At 37.0% G+C, this 24,284-nt stretch overlaps 1 protein-coding gene across 2 annotated transcripts in view; it reads left to right on the forward strand.

Annotated features, from left to right (window-relative positions):
- Positions 1-24,284, forward strand: part of kcnd3 (potassium voltage-gated channel, Shal-related subfamily, member 3) — a 157,180-nt gene that overhangs the window by 111,774 nt on the left and 21,122 nt on the right. For both annotated transcript variants that reach the window (XM_053625356.1, XM_053625357.1), the window contains exon 2: positions 19,451-19,619. In XM_053625356.1, coding sequence (XP_053481331.1) covers positions 19,451-19,619 — 169 coding nt within the window. The remainder of the gene's footprint in view (positions 1-19,450; positions 19,620-24,284) is intronic.

Below are 24,284 nucleotides of genomic sequence, written 5' to 3' on the forward strand. Positions count from 1 at the left end.
AGTTCCCTCAAGTCTTATATTGAGAGTCATATGACAGTGCTGGGGAACAGAAAACCTCTTTGAGGAGTTCCCACAATAATCCATGTTATATTAAGCACATACAGAGCTCAGAACATGTTTTTCAGTTATCATTATGTGCTATGTAGAGCTGAGGAACATAGGACCCTGGGAACTGGGGATCATAGGACCCTTTGTCATGTGTTCATTATGTGCCATATAAATCAGGGGAGCTCATATAAATAGCACCCAGGGAACATAGATACGTTCCCACCATGAGCTGACAGGATTTCTGAGGGGACTTTCAAGTCATATTCATGGATTTTTGTAATCTTTACAGCCGTTGCTAACAATGTGGCTAACATGAGCAAACCTGACAGGATAGCTCATAATTTTAAATCACAGATTTAGAAAGATTACAACCATTACTGCTAACGCTAGCTAACATGAGCTAAATTGATAGGTTTTCTGAGAATAATTTTAGCTCATATTTATAACTGTTTATAATCATTTACATCTGTGGCTAACAGTGTAGCTAACATAAACTACCTTAACCTGGTTTCTGAGAGGAATTTTAGATCATTCTCACAGATGCTAATAATGTGAGTTAAACTGACAAGATTTCTGAGAAGATTTGTAGATTGTTTTTTTTTTTTTTTAGATATATAGATGTTAATAATCCTCAGCTAACATGAGCTAATCTGACAGGATATCTGAGATTTTTAAGTCATTTTAACTAGACGGCTACACGCCATGATATTTCATAAATATGAAAAATTCTTTGAGCCAACATATCCTAGCATTTCATTCACGTGATTGTTGTGTTGTGGTCACCATATTTGGGAGCAAATGTCTGGCTTTGCTACACAACACCAACATACAGATGCATACACAAACCCTGTCACTGTACTATAAAGTGCCTGCAATGCAGTTAAGAGCACCTCAAAGCTAGTAAAGGATCCCAAGCTGTTCCATGTTTGTCATTATATGGAGAGAAATCAATATTGACTAACTAACATGTCTGCTAGCAATACTTGGCTGCTGAGATAAACATCCCAGTTGTACCATAACATAACAAAGCTAGCTAATTAGCAATGAGGCAGCATGACAATGAAGAGCTGCTGCACTGCTGCTTGTTGAAGATGTACACGATGTAGTGACGTGTCAGTGAGGAGCAGTTAATTGTCAGTATGAATTCAAATGAATCTTCTTTAATGAAGCTCACACTCAAAACAGCAGTGATTATACAGTGTGAAACACAAGGATATGGGATCAGAGATATGGTCTGCAACGTGCAGACAGAGCATTCACTCGATTCCTGCACTTCCTTCCATTGCTTGTGCACACCAGAAGGCTTTCTTCTGCGGCTGAAACAAATGTTCTTTCTTTAGAGGTTTTCAGCCCTTTTTTTTGCATGTCACCAATACAGAATCAGATAGAAGTGGTGTTGTGTGAAGAAAAGGGAAAAGAAGAATGGAAAGGGGGTGTTGAAGTCTATCAGGACTCTCCATCTGTGAGTTGAGCACTTGGTGCTGCTTCAGGCTGTCAGAGTCCTGTAAGACCAGACCTCTCTGACCTGACAGCATAGAGGACAGGTCAGATATAACCTACATGCTGACACAGACACACTTGAGACGCGTACATTTCTTTGTAGACAAAGGAAATTGGACTTTAGTGGCAGGTTGGCAGCCAGAAAAGGTCTTGCTCAATGGTCATGGCTTGTGCTTTTATTTTATTTTATTTTATTTTATTTTATTTTATTTATTTATTTCAGTATAAGGCATGCAGTGAGACCATACCAGTTTGGTATAACCTGACATGGTTCAGTTTAAACTAATTAACACTGCTTTGCCTGGCCATGTGAAATTCAGCTTTGGTCTTGTCTGTATTTGTATCTTACTCAAGTACTTGTCTGTGTGAACAGTCAATATTGTCCAGCTGGCTCAACACAAATTGCGTAGTGTCATGTTTAGTTTTTGAAATCCCACTTTGACTCCAAAGCTCCTTGCTGGTTCAAGATGAGGGGTTCTATTTGTTGCTTTTTCTCTTGTCAAGTGGAAGGATCAAAAGGTTTCTATCAGCAAACATATCCTGCAGATCACAATCCCCCGCTACGTGCTACACATGGGAAATGCCCTGATTAACACTGAACCTCAGTCCCTTAACTCATGTTTACAATTGAACTGTGCTCGAAACTATTCATGATCAGAAACTCTAGAGAGTGCACTTGTCAATATACCATACATACAAGTAACAGGCTTGCTAGAGAATAGTTGTGACTACACTGGGAAAAAGCATAACATAATGACTCAAGTGCTTTCCACCACTGTAAATAAATTGACTGGCTTCATAGATAAACACTAACTGAGTCAAGATATTATTTATTTATTCCATTTATAATTCATTTTATATTAAATTTCTCCCTCGTTCCCAGTGCTCCCAGGAAAGTCTCTGGATCCATCGCGATCGGGGTTACTGAAAATAAATACATGAAAGAATAATGAATTTGGGGAGGAAAACTCATTGGATGGGTGCGGTGACATTAACCTTGCAACCCTAGTCAAGCCACCTATCTGTTTCATTATTTTTGGCTGCATAAAGATAATAAACTAGTCTAGCTACCATTTTTATGCCACTGCACATTTGCTTAAACTCTTTGCTTGAAGTTTAAACACTTTATGTTGTTTTGTTTTACGTGTCTTCTCTCAAGAGTGTTGTTTGCTTGCCACTCCTGAGTAGAAGGCGTAGGGGGAAGGATCATGAGGAAAAAGATGTTTTGGTCTAATTGGACAAAGCGTAACACTTTTGGGATGAGCTACAAGTGCTATGTCAGGCCAAACCAGATACTATTCATCAACTGAATACTGGTATCCCCAGCTTCCTGACAGGCTGGGGTATGCGAAGAAAACAATTTCATTGTGCTCTACTGTATATGTGACCAATAAAGACTCATTATCATTATCATTATCATTATCCCCTGTGGTAAAGCATGGTGGTAGCAGCATCATGCTTTGGGAGTGCTTCTCAGTGGCAGGGATAGTCAGAAAAAAGAAGGGATAAATTGAGCCAAATACAGTGAGGTCCAGCTCCAGAGTGCACACATCAGACTGGGATGAAGTTTCACCCTTCAGCATGACGGGGACAAGTCTCTTAATGTCTTTGAGTGGCCAAGGCAAAGCCCAGGATTGAACTCCACAGAACATTTGTGGAGAGACCTGAAGAGGACAGTTTGCAGACACTCCCCATCCAATCTGATTGAGATTTAGAGGAACTGCCAGGAAAAAATGGGAGAAACTGACCAAATCCAGATGTGCAGAGCTTGTAGAGACTTACCGAAGAACACTTGAAGTAAATTGCTGCCAAAAGTGCTTCTACGAGTACTGAGTAAGGGGTCTGAATACTTCTGTAAATAAGAGATTTCAGTTTTTACATTTGTAATCATTTCCAAAAAATAATAATAATAAATTGCAAAAGTAAATGTAATACATTTTAAATTAAATCTATAACATAAAGTTTGAATACTTTTTGAACATACTATATATTATATACATATATACATATCGTTTTTTTGTTTGTTTATAATTTAGGAAGAACTCATCCACGTTCTGAAAGATACAAGAAATATCTTTCCAGCTCCCACCAGTGAGCTGTGTGTCCACATGAGTGTTCAGTAACAGTCTGTATAAACACACAGAGAGCCTACACTCTTTCAGTAAACAGTGTTTCAACTCAGTAGGGAAGAGACGCTGTTTACTGAGTCAGCCATAGATGATCACACACAGAAATAAACACACACAGACACACACATAATAATTCAGGTTTCTGCTGCTTTTTATCATAAGCCTTCATTCGGTAGCCACTCACCTCACGTTGCACCTCTTCTCGCTCTCATTTCCTTTTCTTCTGTCTCTGTCTAATGTAATGGTGATGACAGACTTAATGTAATAAAACACTCAATAAATATATGAATAATTGCGTGAGTGGTAGGAAATGCGCTTCCCTGATTGCTGCCTCTCCTTTCCGTCCATGAATAACAGACAGAATGTAAACGAGTGTGATGCTCCCAGCATACCACACCTCCATGAAAATGCTTTTTATTTCTAGTGGTTCCTACTGAAATCCTGTTAAAGAAAAAGATTCAAAACCGTGGCCTTAATTCTAAAAGTGGACAATTGTTTCCTAAAATTTCATTTTATAAAAAAAAAATCCGCCTGCACCCTAAATCCTATCTACATGTGCTTTGTTTATTAACTGCAAATTATGACATGCACATGAACAAGTACATTTACTCCACACAGAGAACATTTCCAAATATCCTTAAATAGAGGATAGTGTACCACTGGTCAAATGTACTTTTATTCTGTAAAAAACAATTTTATGGACCAATTTTTAGTGCTCTATCTATACATCTTTGGGATTTTGATTCATTCATTCAGTCACACTCAACATTGACTAGTTTACATGGACAGCATTAATCTAATTATTGACCTTACTCTGAGTAAGATAGTAATGTGATTAAGGTGTTTACATGAGTCGCTGATAGAATACTCCTGTCATGTTCCCGTTTTACATGTTCTAGAACATAATTAGATTAACAGCCCGCGTCATTACGTCACCGCGTCACGCCGTCCGACGTCCCTCCAGAATTTCACGTATCAGCATACAGTTCGTCTTCGTTATGGTACCGTATACAGTTTTGGGTGTTTTTATTAATTTTTTTTACGAATGCTTTAAGTGCAGTTAATTATTTTTAATGCTGTACGTGCTAATAGATGACTGCTTGAAGCCGTGGGCTTCAAACCGCGTACTTACCGTCTGTATAGTAGCCGAGATACATGTATTTTTCCCCACTACAGGCCTATAGTAGGCAAGTAGCGGTTTGGGACGTGGCCGAACTCTCTTGTTCACCATAAAACGTAAAACTGCCGTGTGTGTACGTGTCCTGTCGCAAAATGCGGTGAAAACTCTCACACGACGTTCATAATGTGATTAAGGTGTTTACATGTCTGTAATACACGTCCATAATGCGACTAAAACAGGAGTACTCCACCTGTCTTAGTTAGATTATTGCTTACTTCGATTATGACCTTAATTAGATTAAGATAAGTAAAAATTGCTGTTTACATGGTAGATTCTTAATTAGAGTATGGTCTTAATCGGATTAAGAGTGGATTATTGTTGTCCATGTAAACACAGCTAATGTTACACCAAAAAGACTAAAAGTCTTCACCAGGAGAACTTTTTCCATTTGTGTACATGTAAGAACATTTTCACATCAGTTTCAGGATTTTTAAAGCATGATTTGCACATCACTTTTAATGCATTAACAAATCCATGGAATTTATGATCAAATCTGATCATACAGCATTTTATAACTGAGGCCCCAGGAATTTCTGCTGTATCAGGAACATTTTGACATTTTGGAAATTGGTGATCTATTGATATAAGTTTATATGTCATAAAGTTCTGCTCATACGGTACGTAGAGGACAGCCAGCACGATTGTAAAAAAAAAAAGGGGGGGGGGGGTTAAATGGAGTGCTGCAAGGATGATGTATTTTTGTAGGCCAACCCAGAAGGTAGCATCACCCTGGTTCTCTCGACAAAAATCCAATTGCCGAAAATAAGCTCTGTGACCAACAAAAGTTTATGATTCTTACACGTTTAGTTCAGTAAGATAATCTGCACAAATGAACACAGCATTTATGAATTTTGAAGCCTAAATACAATCGTCAGAGCTAAAGCTTAGGATATAAACGAACTACACCACGGTCGCACGACTACAGCCTCACCACCACTAAGCTTCCAACAACGCTTTCAATCTTTATTTAAAAAACACTACAAATGGAAAATACTATAAATTGATTAATGTAGAAGTTGAAAAGTTTGAGTTGGGATGGTTCACAAGAGTGCAAGTATAAACACAACGAGGGTGTAGTAGATGAGTTTTCCTGTTCAGCGTGATGACGTTTAATGTCCCCAACAACCTCTGTATTCCCATTTAGCCACTTGTTAGTAACCATCTTTTTCAAGACACATAGAAGCTTAAAAAAATCCCGCGAGTGGGGTATTACTGATGTATTTTATGTTGTTGAATAAAACGTAAAAATATCTTGAGCTTGTGTTAACTTTATTTCCGGCATTTAACCAAAAACCCACTGAAAAAACCCACTGACTTTGGGACAATGGAAACTCATTCTGCGGATGTTAGGACTCATTCCTGCGCCACGCTATTACTCAAAGATTATTTTAAGCTGCAGACATCATACTTAGTATCATGCATATATACAGTGAGGGAAATAAGTATTGCACACGTCAACATTGTGTTCAGTAAATATATTTCCAATGAGGTTATTCACATGAAATGTTCACCAGACATCAGTATTAACTCAAGAAATCTGCAAATATAAAGAATTCACAACAGTAAAGTCCATAAATAAAGTTATGTGTAATAAAGTGGAATGATACAGGAAAAACATATTGAACATGCTAAGAAAAAGCAGTTCTCCAAGGCAAGGTAAGGCAAGGAACCCGCTGAAATCCCTGAGTAATTATACCTTATTTACGGTGAACATTTCATGTGAATAGCCTCATTGGAAATATATTTACTGAAAAAAAAATGCTGACACGTCCAATACTTATTTCCCCCATTGTATTTTTCTTTTATCAAGTGCTGTCAGTAAGTACTGTACATGTTTACTGAAACCAAAATGTTGCAACTATAACAGCAAAGCAGAATGATTGTAACACTGCATGGGTAAATTATAACATCGTTCACAAAACCCTATACAAGGTAAATGTAATGAAACTGTCATACATTTATTACTCTGTGAGCATAACTTGGACAATATTAATTACAATATTATTAATTATTGGATGTCCATTAAGCACATTCAGAGACATGCACGCAGGACAGTCGCCTGTTTAAACATGTATTGTAATTGATTGATGGTGCAGACCTCATAAATGAGTTTTTTTGGTTCTTTTGTTTGAATTTTTTTGCATTTCATTTTTTCTTGTATCACTGTATGGTTAGTATGGTTTAACTATAATTCTTTGATTTAAAAAAAGCTCTGAATTCACTGCAATCCATTGTTTGAGGGTGAAAATTTTCTGTCGCACTGCTGCCAGCTTTCGCTGTTCTGTGACCCTCTGAAGCAAGATACTGTACAATAGTACCAGGTGTTACAGTTGTACTGCAGGTTGCACCCATGTTTCTCAGCTTCGTGTAAACAGAAGCAGCATGCACAAACTCTGAAAACTATGCAAAGAGTTAGTGTAGAGATACGTGTACATATCTGCACAGATTTCAAAAATAAGGAAATAATAATATTAGGAAAAAAAATACTTTTGTGGCACAAAAATGTTTCTTTTTTATACTAATATCGCCAACAAGATTGTGGTGAGAGAGAGAGAGAGAGAGACGGAGAGAGAGAGACGGAGAGAGAGACGGAGAGAGAGACGGAGAGAGAGTGTGAGAGTAATTATGTTGAAGAGACAGCACTTTATCTGATAATTCAGTTTAAATCAGACAGCAGGATTAAGGTGCCTCGGTAATTACAGTGTTTATTTAATTCTCACATCTTTAAACTTGAGTTTAAGGTATTTCCAAGAGGTATTTCCAAGAACAATCTAATGACTAATGACTGTATTTCCACACAAAGCACCTACTCTACATCTCTACATGCACACAGGAACAATGTCAAACCTTAGCAGTAAACACCGTAGAGCTTGGAAGCTGACACACATATTTGAATATGAATATTTTTATATTTGAATTATATACATTTTTTTCTGTGGTGTATTTAATAAATGTAAAAAAAAAAAATCCTAATTGTTCTCTCTTTGTTTTGAACTTGGGATCTACACTAGGATTCCCAGGGAAATGTAGATGCTTTCAGAGTGATCAAACTCAACATCTAGACAGTGACAGTTGTCCCTCATGCTCGTGTCCATTAAACAGACTTGGAGAGGCGTTAAGTGGAACTGTAAGTGCTTGTGAAGTGTTTTATGTTCTACTGAAATAGGTGGATTCCTGTTAAGCAGCTATCTTTGGCTGTTAGGTATTAATAAATCGCTTAAGTAAATAATTCAAACGTGTATGTAGTGTTTGACATTGTTTAATTAGAACATTTAAAAAATAAAACTACAGTAAGTAATAAAATACTTCAAATTTGGTCTAGTTAACATAAAATCTCAATTTTTGAGATTTGTATTTTATTTTATTTATTTATTTATTTTTCAAAACCGAAACCTGCAGTTTCAAGTTTTTCAAAAATTAAATCTTACCCCCTCACAAGTTCAAAACAAAGAAAAAACACTGGAAAAAATTTACATTTATTAAATCCACAACAGAAATTTGAGGGGGTGTATTGTATATGATGTGTATACAATTTAAATATACAAAATTCACATTCAATTCAGCTTTCACAGTCCATGAAAGACCTGCATACACAAACCCCGTAGGGACTTCAGTATGTACCTCTACACCCTACCTGTATTTTTCCCACATAAGTGGGGTCGTGTTGATTTGTGTGAACGTTGAGGTTACTAGTATCCATCAAATGACCTGAAGGAAACTGCATGTACTGCTGCTATGAAAAATGCACAATAAACTACACTTGGGGGTCATATCTTATTACACCATAGACAAAAAATAAATCTGACACACAACATATTGAGTGCTGGAAACCACAATTAAATAACTTCCTTCTAGTTCATTTAATCAGTTGACATCTGGCCATGAGGTCCCTCTGGTCTTGATTCTTTCTTCCAATTAATTTTAAGCAGATGGAAAAAAACCAAAAAGACTGCAGAGTTGATGTGGGCCTGAGAATCCTGAGTCATTTGTAATGTATGGCACGGTGTCATCTCCAGCCAGATTATGGTTTTGAACAAGCGCTTTTATGAAATGTCAATCATGGCAGTGCAGATGTTTGATTTCAGTAGGATGGACATTTGCTGCACCGACACCAAATTTTATCCACCCTGGACTGGTTTATTTCTGCACTGGTTGGTTGAGTCTCTCTCTTCCCCTCTGGATCATTCTGGATCAGTCCATTTCTTCATCTCTTTGAAGCAAAGCTTTGAATGATACAGCTCTGGGACACTATGGAAATAATTGACCTCCTTAACATTGTCGGAGCCATTTAATCAACTTTGTCTTTGACATTTTCAGCACTTGAATTATCCACAGGCTTTATTACAGATGTTACATTTTTCCAAAATCTGTGAGGCTTTAAAAAAAAGGAAAGCACAAACCTATGATTACATGCTAAATTCTGAAATGACTAATTATATGCTGTTATGTTGTTGCTGTCAAGTTAAAAATAACCTCTTTTCTGTTCTGTTCGCTTCTGTTCTGTTCTTTCACTAACTAAACTAAATTTACAGTTCATTCAGAGACGGAGTGTTTCAGCTGCTTTAACATTCATACATGAAAATGAATGAATGCAAGACTTGGGATTCCTTGGCGGTGTGAACATGAGTGTACCTGCCAAAACACACCAATCCTAACACAAGTCCTTATTCCTGTCTGTGTAGCATACTTAACTAAAAGATGAAGACCTTCCAGTCCATTGTGTTGTGTGTCTTCCATCTGATGATCTCTCATTTAACTGGAATAAATGCAGATAATGTGATTTGGGTTTGGTTACTATAGCATATCTGTGTTTAATCTTTAGTTTCAAACGTTTCTCAGTGTGATTTTGTTTTCAGAGGAACGCATACCCACGCACCTCTTTTACTAAAACCTCTTCTACTGGAACTACCTGAGATTTAGTTCAGCAAAGCATTCTTGGCAGATCAGGTCCATTAACATTCATTACCACTCAGGAGAGAGCGAGCGAGAGAAAGCAGGGGGTACTTGAGGTGATCATAATAAAGCAGTTCTGTGTGTCTGAAAAGCATAATAGCACAAAGATCATCATTATTTGGTAGAGCAGGTGCAGTGATAATCATTATCGTGTAGAGATTTTAGGAAACAGATCCAAGGACAAGAACATGAACATGATGATAGTGTAACTTGTTTACTGTCCAACCCCGTCTCACAGGGGAAAAAAGTTCACATGCAATTTATCTATAGCACCTTCAAAACAGTGAATATCAACATTTTGGAGCAAACCTACATTCCAGAGGGGATGTATGGGGGATGTATAAAGCTTGTAATGGTCTTAACAACAAATCATTATTCAGGAAATTAGCAAGATTTAAACAAACGCACTCTTGCGACCTCCTGTGCCACCATTTGCTCATTTAATTTTGCTGCAGTGGAGAAAAGCTAGAAAGAGCTAAATTCACTTATATAGTACAGAATATTTATATTATCACATACAGTATATTATCTTGTATGCAAAGGTAAACTCATGGTTAATCATGATTCAATGATTTAAATGTTTGATGTAAAATTCAAACTGGGTGTACAAAATTAAAATAAAGTAAAAATTTTATTAAATAAATAAAAAGCTGTCTGCATGTTTACGCACAAGGCTTAAACATTTAAAGAAATCAACACGAGAAGCTGTCACATTTTAAGTTACTTTATCTATTTGTTTAATTCTTGTTAATTTCCTGACCAATGATTTGTTATTAAGACCATTAAAAGCTTGATATATTTCCACATTTTGGTTTTGGCCCATTTTTTATTATTGTTATTTTTTTTTAAACCAAGCTAACCTCTACCACTTTGCTATTTGAATAAGAATGATACGTAATTTAAAAAAATGTTACATATTGAGTGCCACCTACTTCATGAGTAGAGTTTGTGCTTTTCACAACATACAGTATGATTAAAGTTAGCAGGCTCATGAATGAAACATCTCCTCTTCTCTGCAAACACAATCAGGCTTGCAAGCCCCATGGAAATGCAGTACAGAAAAAAACCTGTGTATTTTCAAAATGCAGATAGTTTTTAGGTGGTAAATTCTTCAGGCTTCCCTCATTACCATGACTTGCAAGCCTGATTGTGTTTGCTAAGAAGAGGATAATTTTCCTGAGCCCGGTGATCAAGTGATCAATTCTCAATAATATGTTTTTTTAAAAAATTGGTAAAATTATTTATCACATATGGTAAATTGGCTGTACTTATATAGCGCTTTTTTAACCTTAATGGTACCAAAGAGCTTTACACTGTGTCTCATTCACCCATTCACACACACTCACACACCAGTGGTAGCAGAGCTGCCATGCAAGGCACTAACTTGCCATCAGGAGCAACTTGGGGTTCAGTGTCTTGCCCAAGGACACTTCGGCATGTGGAGTCACGTGGGCCGGGAATCAAACCGCCAACCCTACGATTAGTGGACAACCCACACTACCACCTGAGCCACAGTTGTTTGAAATACAGTACTGTTCAAAAGTCCTAGGCCATCATATTTTAGTACAGACTTTGTTATAGATTTTTATTTGAAGACTTCTGCATTATCGAGTCAATACAGAAACATTTTAGATTCCCAAACATTCGTTTTCCAGCAGAAAATTAAATGTTACAGAACAATGTTTGTATGTCAGTAAAGAAAGCAGCATATTATGGTAAGAGGTAAGAGACCAAAAAATGTCATGAAAGCTGATGGGTTTTGCTGCAAAAATAAGAAGCAGGTGTGTCAGTCAAAATCTCCAGAAGAACCCTGGCTGGTTCTGCAGGATGCTTAGTAAAACTTACAGCTCATTTCCTTATCAAACTGCACAAACTGTACTTGAGACTACATTTTTTTAAGCAAAGGGTCGTCATTTTGTTTCATTTATTACCGTTTATTGCTATTTATGGTTTTTTTTAAATGTAGACACATTTCATTTAATTATTTTTGAAGGCATCTTTGCTCTACAGCATTTAATTGCCCGTGCCTGAGACATTTGCACAGTACCACGTCAGTCCAGAATGTCTTATACACCGCATTCGAGTGAAAGTTTGAACGTATATTTGCGCCCGAATGTTGATATTTAGCATTTTGAAGGTGCATATGATCGTGTATTCTGTGAAACTGGGTTTGTTTACTCAGACATTCACTTGAGCAGGAGGAGCTGACCGTGGTGCTGAACTCTTCCTAAGCCTTGTTCTTTGCTCCTCTGTTCTCTTCCACTAACCATCATCTGCCCACCTACTGATTCATTCACATTAGTGCTCTCAAAACATCAGCAAATTACATTTATCCTCTTCTACTAACACCGCACTGCAGATTCTGCCAGTCCGTGTCCTGCAGTTCTCAGTAGTGCTCTCTGTCTTTCACATAATCACTCATCCTCTCTTCTCCTGTGTCTACTTTGGTAGTAAATGCAACTCATTGAAGTGTTGAACACACTGTGAAAACATCAGCTTTCAGTCAAATAGTCAAGAACGTGAAGAAATTTCCCTTTTCCGAACGCTCTGGCTTTCTGCACTTTCGCTCTTATTCGCAAACCCAGTTTGCATTGAATTACATTTTAACAACCTTGTCCTAAAAACTTTTTTGTATTAAAACTAATACTATTTTGATTTACAGAGTTTTAGAGAGTGATACATACTTTTGTGTCACTTTGTTTATCGTCTTCACTACTGTAATCCACTTTAATTTTGAATAAGTAAATCTTATATAAATCGGGTACAACCTGTTCAAAATGCAGCTGCTAGACTTTTGAGAAACCATCGTAAATCTGAACATATCACCCCTGTCTTACTTTCTTTGCATTGGCTGCCAGTTTGTTATAGAATTGATTTCGTATTCATGTTTAGATCCTTAAACGGATCGGCACCTAGCTATCTCTCTGACCTGTGGAACATTAGTTCACATGTCAGATATTTGAGATCTGACCAGATTCAATTTCAATTCAATTCAATTTTATTTGTATAGCACTTTTAACAATGGACATTGTCTCAAAGCAGCTTTATAGAAACATAGACTTTTATGTTTTAGACCAGAGACTTTTGATGGTCCCTAAATCTATGTTAAAGTCAGGAGGATCAAAATTGTGGAACAGTTTGTAAACAGTATCTCTCAGAATCGTTTAATCAGAGTCAGAATTTCAAACTAAGTTGAAAACTTCTCTTTTTGATCTGGCCTATAACTAAACCCAGAGCAGGACTTTGGCTGGTTTTCTGTTTAGAGTCTATTACCATGTGCAATGATGTCTTTTCACTTCTGTGGGGTTGTACTTATTTGTAGTTGGTTGTACAGCACAATGGTCAACCAGAGTTGTTTTTATTGTGCTTTATAAATAAAGTGATTGAAAACCCTGTAAAGCTGGCTTTACAGTGCACAAAATTAGGCCAGATTTGACCCTTGCAGACAAAAAAATAACAAATCGTAAAAAGAGAACACATAATGTGACATAAACACATAAAGTTGAGAGCACATAATGTGACACTAATCAGCAGCCAATTTAGTTCCACTGCTGAGATGAAAAGACTGCTGATGACAGTTTTGGCTGTGTCAGAAATTATTATTAAAATTCCAGTGTGACTGCTGCTATGACACTCTTCTAAAAGCCACAGATATGAGGATGATGCAAAAATCACAGGCAAACATCGAGGATCTCTATCATATAATCTGACATAGAGAACACATTATCAGCCAGTCTGTTATAGAATTTGGCCAAGATTACATTAGGATCATCTCGTACACTATGATTAGTAATAATCTTCAAAGACCACTGTAATCATGCAGTCTAAAACTGGCTTAAGTTAATGATAGCAAACTTCTTTAGCAAACTTTATTTTTAACACTAACTGAATAACCCCTTAAAGTCCCACCCAGTAAAATCCCTAATGTTGAATTAACACCCAGAGTGTTATTTCTCTCCATATAAACACTGTAGGGTGTTAAATCAACACTGGGGTTTTTGCTGTGCAGTTTATTTGTTGGAAATTTAAAAACATATTGTTCAGTACCTACTTACTACCTGCTGAATTATTCAGTAACTCCAATGAAACTAATGGAAGCTCTGGGAGAAGTCATAGTGTTTAAAAGTGTTTCTAGAGCTATAATAAATATTTAATTGAATCTATTATAGAGAGATCCTAGATCAGCTCTTATTTTAAAGGGTGATGTTTAGAACTTTGTAAACAAATAACAAGGCAACAAAAAGTTGGAGCAGGTCAGGTGGAGAACCGAGGAAGACTCGTCAATGTTTTCATTACCAAGCTATCATGAGAGCAAGACTCTTTCTTTCTTTCTTTCTTTTCTAACGCTCAGCTGTGTGTGTGTGTGTGTGTGTGTGTGTGTGTGTGTGGGATGGAAAGTGACTGAGTCAGTTTGTTATCGGTTTGTGCCTCATTCGGACATGAGTCACACAGGCCTTTGTTTAGCTTGTCTGAGAGACACTACAGGAACAACAGCATCTCAGACAAAGAGCTACACAAGAGGAAATTCAGAACAAGAGCATAGAATGAATAGAATGTGTGTGAGACATGCACACACCCACAATGACCTCTTCCAGGCATTCAACCCCTCGCTGTGGAGGGCGAGAGAATTGCCCTGTCTATCATCATTGGCTCTGAGCTATAGTTGACTGACACACACATATGTCTACAGCTGAGAGAAAGCTGTTCATTGTAATGTTACTTCCTTCTAGACCAAATAGACGCTTGTTTTGTTTGTGTTTTTTTATTCCAGATGTGGGAAACTCAAATCAGTGTTTACCACACATACAATAAAGATGTATTTGGATTGAACTAGTTTAAATTGTTATCTGAGTATCTTTGGATTTTCCAAGAAAGTGCTCGTTCAACTTTATGACAACAGTTTGGGGAAGAACCATTTACGGGTGTGATGCTCGGCTCTCCAAATACTTTTAGCCATATACAGTAGTAGGGCTGGGCGATATATTGATGTAATATTGGTATCGTGATAAATGATTACACGCTACACTTTTCTGAGATATCATTGGTATGGTGATGTATTTTTTTTTTTACATTTTTAATAATTATAAATTAATTGCTACTGAACAGATGCTGTTGATTTGACATTTTTTAAACTTAATCTTATTTGTAGAGATGCACCGATACTAAATTTCTCAGCCGATACCGATAACCGATTATTTAGAGTGATATCGGCCGATACCGATAGTTCTGCCTTTTATACCGTCTTTTAAATTAATAATAATTAATTCCACAATTCTGAAGGAAATGCTATTAAAATTAAATAAATTCTGAAGATTACAGCAAGATTTCTTAACTTATTGAATGTTATTAATTCATAATAACATTGACTGAAATCTAAAAAACCTCCTGTTAGTCTCACATATACTCACCACAAACAAAAGCATTTCTACATTATCACTGAACATCAAACTGGTAATATATAATACAAACTTTTTTATATATTAACATTAACTGGATATGAAATATACTACTCTACAAATATATTTTTCTGTGCAATATATATACTTTTTTGTCAACTCGTCTCCATCTTAAATCTTTCAACCATGTACTGGCGCTTTAATTCAGCTCGAGCAGCGTGGGGGGAAAAAATTAGACTCAACACCGAAACTCCCGCTTCACTGCTGCAGTGTCCAGTGTAAAATTTTATCAGTGCAGAGATTACAGAGCTTACAAACTGCAGTTTTGTCATCAGTCCACACAAGAGACGTCATCTTTACACACAGCACGAAATCGATGTGTTTGCCATCCTCTTTTGATTGACAGGATATAATCGGCCCTGATCATCGGATGTTTTTAAACTATGGCCGATAGCCGACAGTGTGAAAAATTAGCTTTTTATTGCCATTATAATCGGTATTAGCCAATACATCAGTGCATCTCTACTTATTTGTCTTAGTAGTCAAACTTTTACTACTGTTTTGCAGACAGTTTGTTAGCTAAATTATATATCGTGGTAAGCATTGTGGATCACAGAAATGTCTTCAAGTATCGTGATATGATATTTTTGTCATATCGCTCAGCCCTACCATATAGCATACGACAACAAGCAAGAAAATAATCCGTTTGTATTACAGTGCGGTGAATATACAGTAGTTTGCATGGAAATCAACCATACATTTTGAAGACATGGATGAATTTTTACAGAGATCACTTACCCCATGCTAAAAATACATAATCATTAGACATCCTCCAGCAACATAATGTAACAATTCCATTTTTTTATTAAATTGTATTTTATATAGTGCATTAAACAATGAGCATTGTCATAAAGCAGCTTTATAGAAATCTTCATATACTGTAAATGATAGTTTTTTAAATGATACAATTTAAATTACAGACATACTGTGTATTTAGAAATCTTATCCTGTCCAACTAGTAGAGAAGTTATACTTTCAGGGCATGCCCAAAATACGATTGATGTCCGATTTTTAAAAAATATATATATTCTCATGCTGGCTACGATGTTCAGTTGTAGTGTCGAGAGCAAGGGTCCATAACCAACAGTGAGAGAGAGAGAGAATCTGATGAAACTGGTTAAATCAATGCAGAGATGCATTTTAAAGTTTTTACCCCCCCCCCCCCGGAAAAAAAAAGGGTTCAAAAGATGCTTAGGTGCGTTTTCTGTGAAGTTCCAAGACGTCGATTGTACATAGAACTCATTCTAGTGTCTAGCTAGCTTTGTGAAAAGAAACCACTTAGTGGAGAAGTGATGAGCTCGCTCTTTCGTGCTCTTCCTCACTGTGTATGTCTTTCTTTCTCTTCTGACCTCTCTCTTCCAACCCCCCCCCCCCCACACACTTTTGTCACAGCAAAGGTTAATCATAATGCCTGTGGAGAAAGCGTGAAAGAAAAATAAAAGGAGCAAGGTGGGGTATAAAGATTGAGTGAGAAAGAAGGACACAAAGCACCTGACACACTTTTGTGACAAGAGCTCATTTTTTTTTGTTTGTGATCTCAATTCCAGGAACTTAAAAGAAAACTAAGCAAATGTGCACTGCTGCTTTTAACCCCAGTCCTCTCAAAGGCCATCAGAGAATAAACTAAACTTCTTTTATTACTAATGAATACATCCCCTCATTAGAATTATTAGTATTTTTTATTAATTTATTTTTTTAACTTTGACGCCACTTCTTGGTCAAATTTCCATTTCATATGACTGTCCAAAGTGATTCATATGCTTTAATCTTAGAGAGGAAATGAGTCACGTCTGTGTCTGTGTGATTCTGATGAATAAGCTTTTGTTTTTGTTATGTGGTAATGATCTGGCAGGGTAGATCAAGATATTACGCTTCGTTCTATGTCTTTCTGCCACGAAACAATTTTTATTCGAAATCATTCAGCCCACAAAGTCTACGCTCTAATCTCTCGCCAGCACTGATATGTGTGTTTCATTAGCCTGTTTACTTTTATTATGCCTTTCCTTTACTAAATGGATGTAATGATGGAACAGGATAAGCTGTGTTAATAAACCCACTCAGACAGTCACTGAAAAGATCCCTTATATGTATCAAAGGGAAACACAACTAATGTTACTATCCCATTAAAATGTAGAAGAAAAAAATTTACTAGATAGCACACGCTTAAGGAAATTATTGCATTATTAAAGAGCGCAATACCTGTGCGTGTTTCTGTTTTGTTTCTCTGCTTTGTTGTGTTTCTCTGTTTTAAATCATTTTTATATCCAATATTCCTCGCCATCAGCAGGGACAAACAAATGCACAATTAACAACGTTAATCTTTAAAGACTTCATTTATGGAAAGCAAATAGAGTTTTTAAACACCCATAAATTAGTCTTATCTTTGTCTTGGTTTTTTTTTTCCAGTTTCCCATATAAGAAAGGCAGTTTAACACAATGCATACCAGAGAGTTTCTGTATTTCAAGGCTTATAATTGCGCACATTTTTCCTGCTAGTTTCGTTGTAGTTACTAAATAATGCACTCATCAGCCACTTTAATAGGAACACCTGTACACCTTGATCATTCACACAGTTATCCAATCAGCCAATCAAAATGCAGCAGTGTAACGTGTAAAATTATGCAGATGCAGGTCAAGAGCTTCAGTTAATGTTCACATCAGACATGAGAATGGAGAAAAAATATCATTTCAGTGGCATGTTGTTGGTGCGAGATGGGTTGGTTTAAGTATTTAAGAACCCGCTGATCGCCGTAGATTTTCACACGCAGTCTCTAGAGTTTACACAGAATGGTGCAAAACAAAAAACATCCACTGAATGGCAGTTCTGTGAGCAGAAATGAGGAGAATATCCAGACTAGTTCAAATTGACAGGAAGTCTGGCAGTTGTGGCTCAGGTGGTAGAGCGGGTTGTCCACTAATCGTAGGGTTGGTGGTTCGATTCCCGGCCCACGTGACTCCACATGCCGAAATGTCCTTTGGGAAGACACTGAACCCCAAGTTGCTCCTGATGGCAAGTTAGTGCCTTGCATGGCAGCTCTGTTACCATTGGTGTGTGAGTGTGTGTGAATGGGTGAATGAGACACAGTGTAAAGCGCTTTGGATAAAATTGCAGACCATTTACCAAGTCTATGGTAACACAAATAATCATTCTTTAGAACCAGGGTGAGCAGAAAAGCATCTCAGAATGCACAATATGTAAAACCTTGAGGCAGATGGGTTATAACAGCAGAAGACCGCACTGGGTTCTACTTCTGTCAGCCATGAACAGGAATCTGAGGCTATGTTGAACACAGGATCACTGACACTGGCCAGATGACGATTGGAAAAAGACCAGGAAATGTTTAACTGTCCATTTGTTCCTTATTCTTTATGCATTGCATTGCTGCCAGACGATTGACTAATTGGATAATTGTATGAATGATCAGGGGTACATGTGTTCATTTTAAAGTGGCAGGTGAGTGTATGTTTTAAGATAATAACCGAATGATATTTTAATCATTTTTTCCTTCCAAATGGAAGACATTGAGCATCTACTGGGAGGTTGTTTAGATTCACTGGATGAGATCATTAGTGGAGCACAAGACCTAAAAACTTGAATAAATAAATTTAAAAAATCCAAAGCCACAGAACTTAGATGGTTGAAGATAATGATCATCTTAGTTGAAGATGATTTTACTTAATCTAAACACACTTTCACAGTTAATGAATGTGAAAGCCTATTTTTAAGGCTTTTCTTGTTGTGAATAGTATTCTTTTTTTTTTTTTTTTTTTTTAAAAAACAGGACTACTCTGTGCAAAACCAGAAAATATTATTATTCTTGGAAATATGGGAACAGAAATAACTAGAAAAGCTGACTTACCATTAAACATGCAAGACTGTGCCAGGATATCCACCAAAGAATTGTAAACACTGGTTGGCAAGACACTAGTATAAATTATTATTATGAATTTTTTTTTTTTTTTTTTTTTTTTATCTTTGGGATGATGTCTCTGTAAACGTTTGTTTGTGTGTGTTTGTGTTGGGGCAGGGTGTGTGTGTTTGTATGTGCATGCATATGTTTAACTTTGTTAGTTAGGGCACCGACTCCTCAGGGAGACAATCTGTAGAAACAAGCTGCACGTGTATTAATGCCAGAACCCCACCCCACCCCCCACCCCCCTCTCGCTTTCTCTCTTTCTTTCAGGTATGGTGATATGGTTCCTAAGACAATAGCAGGGAAGATATTTGGCTCGATCTGCTCTCTGAGTGGTGTGCTGGTGATCGCACTGCCTGTCCCTGTTATCGTCTCCAACTTCAGCCGCATTTACCACCAGAACCAAAGAGCAGACAAGCGACGGGCGCAGAAAATGCAGGTCAGTGTTGCTCTCCCTCTCCGATGGCTAGTGTCCAAACGCTACCAGGCTTCCTGGCACTCCGAGAGCCATAGCAGCCCCATAATGCACTTCTTGTGATTGAGCAGCAGGTGTGAGGGAGATGGCCTTGCTTGGGCCAGTGCCCGGTGCAGTCAAGCTTTATGCACTGAACAACTATAAAAAATAAAAAAAATAAAAAATACATCTCAAATGTTCAACTAGGAATAGTCTGAATGTGATGAATGTGCATGTTTCATGAAATATAAAGCAGATTTTTTCATTTCAGTTGAGCAGAATAGATCTGTAACTAGTTCTCTTAATATTAAGGCCAGCTCACTGTAACAGAATTGTTAAGCTAGAATGTCCTATGAGTGAGAATAAACCACACCTAAGAACCTTTTCATATTACATATTTATATGTTATATGTTATATATTTATCAGATCTTCACCAGTTTACCATTAAGCCTCCATAAAATAGACAAATGAAGAGCTTAGCAAGAAATTAGTGCCTGAATTAAAGGTCTCAACTGGTCATTTTAACCCAGACATAACATTTTGGCTCAGACAGAGAGAACATCTATTCTCATTTCAGTTTTTAAAGAATACAGTAAGCAGAGGAGATGGTGACAGAGCCATAGATTTGGGGTCAGTTCCTGATAGCTGTGGCAACTATACATATTAAAGAAAGTTCCTGGTAAACTGAAAATTGGCACACATCAGCATAACTGTGTGTCAAGTATATTGCAGATTAAATGCTGACAAAGTGATGGAAAACTTTCAAATTGTAAATGTGTATAGGCATAAGTAACTGTTCATAAAATGTGTGTGTGTCTGTGTGTGTGTGTGTGTGTATATATATATATATATATATATATATATATATATATATATATATATGTATATATGTATATATGTATATATATATATATTCACCGGTTATTATTAAACATTATTTTTTATCATTAATGTATATTATGGAAGGTGAATATCTAAAATTATGTCTAATATAACTGTCATAAATCTGAGAAAGTTTCACATTCTTTTGAGATACTGTGACAGTTTTCAGAAACTTTGATACAACAGTGATTTTACTTTGACTTTAAATGGTAGAAACAGGTTTTGATAAATTTAATACCTGCTATTTGGTCATATTCATTTGTAAACACCATCACCAATCCTGAAGTGATATTCAGGCTTATTAAAAATAATAATAATAAACAATTCAGGTTTTATTGTTCAGATGTTTATTGTTACTGTCCAGATTCATTGACCAAACAAAACTCAAAACGAGTTTTTAAGCTAGTATGTTCTATATGTACTAATAAACTACACCTAAAAAAATCTTTATATAATCCATATTTACACGTTACATATTTACCAGATCATTACCAATTTGCCATTAAACCACCTCCAAAAATAGAGAAATAAAAATAAAAAAAACAAGGAAGCAGTAGATATTATTGCTTGTGAGAGTTGGAAAGCTCAATATCTTGAAATTACAGAATTGTCAGATGATTCCAATGTCTGGACAGGTCAGTTTGACTCAAAGGGAAAACGTTTGATTACATTTTGATTCAAACAGCAGTGAAACCCCCATTATTTGATCTACGTATAACAGAACGGCTCCTCTCCACCTCATTTCAGTTTTTAAAGATCTCATTAGATAGTGGAGACGTGACAGAGTTGGGGGCCATTATACTCCCAGCGACAGAGCCTTTTCAGTAGCCATTAGGCGACAGCAGGTCGGTCAAGCATCCGCTAATGAGGTTAAGAAAGGAGATTTGATTAGTAACCCCCGTCTTCCCAAAACACACAGGCCAATCAGCACTGTCCTGAATTACAATGAGGCCCTTTTACCCAGCTAATGAGTGTATATCTCTGTGCTCTGTATCTGTGTCTCTCATGAGTCAGGAACCCTGATACAACAAGGCCAAAGGTTACTGTGAGTCTCACGTTGCCATGTTGAGTGAAACCTCCTCTCTGGTTGCTATGGAGACTGTAACCGGGGTTAATACCAGTTACACAAGTCTGAACTATACACAGGAGGATCAGACTTGTGTTTTATCCAGTACAATCCTTATCAGATTTGAAATGGTCCATCCATCATAATGCAGACTGTTACGTCTGAATCACATTTGTTTGATTTTGTAAGATTTGTGCATCAGGCAGCAAACAGGCATGTGATTCTTTTCAAAAAACACATGATGTGGTTCAAAAGGCTTTTTGTGGTTTAGAGGAAAAGATCAAGAATGAGTTATAACTGCTCTGACGGCTTGTCTAAACATTACAGAAGAACCTTGTCATAAATAACATGATCTAGAACATCTTTGTGTGAGTGTGTGTGTGTGTGTGTTGTGTATGTGTGTATGCATGTGTGGGTTTTGTACTGCTGCACTGAGCCTTGGATGGTTGGTGTGACAGATGTTTTGCTTTATCCAGATGAAGATGGCTAATAACACAGTGTGTTCCCTTGTCTCTGCAGTGTGATGAATAAGAGTATTAGCTCTGTCATTGCCTTGTGCGTCTCTCCACATGCTGCTCCGCAATGACACACACCAGACCACCAGCCGTCATGTTAAACAAACACTCCGTGGGGAAACTCATTCAGTGACAGCGCGGAGGCCCACAGCAAAATCCATCCTTCCATCCAGCCATCCTTCTCTCCCTCTATTCTCCTCTCTCAAGTGTTTATTATTGCTTAATTAAGTGTGATCTAATTGCCTGTAAAATCACCACGGGCCTGTCTCCCTCATTTCCCATTCTCATGTGCAGTCTAATGATTGAGTCAGTTTTCCTGTAGATTAGTTTGATGATAGACAGTGCCGCATGACAAATGAAGAAAGTCCTGAAAGGTTGTGCAGGATCGCAGGATGTAGAGTTGCAAACATAACTGCAGAAGACACAATGGTAGATAATGTATACTGTATATGGGGATTTTCTGAGTATACTGAATCTGATTGAGAATATATCAAGAATTGAGATATATTGAGGCTGATTGTATTAAGTACATATTTAATAACGGTTCTTCGTAGACCTGCAAAATAGTTATAGTTTTGTCTTTTTGTTGTTGTTGTTGATGATGATACTGCAGTGTGAGTTTCTGCGATGAGCACATCATGGAGGGCTGCAATGTATGCACAGCTTAAAAGTCACCCAAGAGAGAATTTCCTGTTTCATTTGTGTACTTACATGAGTCAAAACTGAAGTTGATACACGTGTATTCACACAACTTGTACTGCTATAATCCATGTGTAGCAGTGCATAAATCCTCAGTAGTTATGCTGTAGTTGCATGTTTAGTTCCACAGGTATTAGAAACACATAACATTGATGTGGGCCTAACAATGGTGCAAATGACATCTGCATCAAGTATAACACATTAATTGATGAAACATCAATAATGTATCAAAACACTTTCACAATATCATATGAACTCCAAATAAGTGTAGACATGAAGAAGTCTAGACTTACATACATAAGGTAAATGTAAAGACAATCTTTTGTCTTTAAAAACTATTGCTATCAACGATGCAAACTTCCACAAGTATCTAATATGATCTAACAGCTAATTGTGCCACAATAATAATAATAATAATAAGTCATAAATTTGAGAATGTTTTGCAGTCTCTTTAGAAACCGAGACCTACTTTTCAGAAACTTTGATAAAACAGTGCTATTACTTTGATATTTAATGGTCGAAACAGGCACCAATAAATTTAATACCTGCCATTTTGTCATATTCTTTTGCACACACTGTTACCATTCCCAGAGTTATATTCAGGCTACACAGTGTGCTAAATGAATCTATTAGTATAGACACTGCTCCGTATTTTGAGTAAATATAATATTCTCTCTGTCTGTGTACAGCATTCTTACGTGCGACTGTTCTAGGTATTCCACAACGTTTATTGACACAGTCTATAAAATCACAAGCCCTAAAGGATCCGTTTTTGTCAATCACTCATCATATGCATCACTGCAGGAGCTGTTTATTGTCTTTCCTGCACAAAATTCAATAAGCTGTACACCAGAGCAACAGTGAGAAGACTGGCTGATCTTTTTGTCAAATGCCTTCATACCATTAAAATGAAGGATTTCTCCATTCCAGTGGCAGAGACACTTCAGCAGTGATGTATATAACATTAATGACATCTCTGTTTGCATTATTAATTGTTATGGGAGCAATGAAGTAAGGAAAAATAGGTCATTTACACTCTTGGAACGTTCGAACCCTGTGAAATGAAGGTCGTGTTTTGATAACAACCACTGCATCATTGGTCTTTGGTTTCACCTCCTATAGCAGTGGTCAACAACCCGCTTCCTTGAGAGCTACCTTCCTACAGGTTTCATCTCCTGTTTTAGTTAAACACACCTATTTTAGTTGATCAAGAACTTCTTAAGGCAATGATTAGATGGTCAGGTGGGTGCGGTTATAGATGGAGCTAAAGTCTTCAGGAAGGAAGATCTCCAGGTACAGGGTTGGTGACCACTGGTCTACAGTGTCAGAGACTTTGCTTGCACATTTTTCTGAGCATCCTGTTTCTCTGCTTTCTCTCCTGGTGTGAATATTCCAGCTTATCACCACAACTGACTTTAGTGTTAACTGCTATATGACGCCTCCCACAGACTGTTGGTATGGGAGCCCATAACTGCACTCGGAGGCTT

The sequence above is a fragment of the Ictalurus furcatus genome, chromosome 5 (assembly GCF_023375685.1).
Source record: "Ictalurus furcatus strain D&B chromosome 5, Billie_1.0, whole genome shotgun sequence".
NCBI classification, from domain to species: domain Eukaryota; kingdom Metazoa; phylum Chordata; class Actinopteri; order Siluriformes; family Ictaluridae; genus Ictalurus; species Ictalurus furcatus.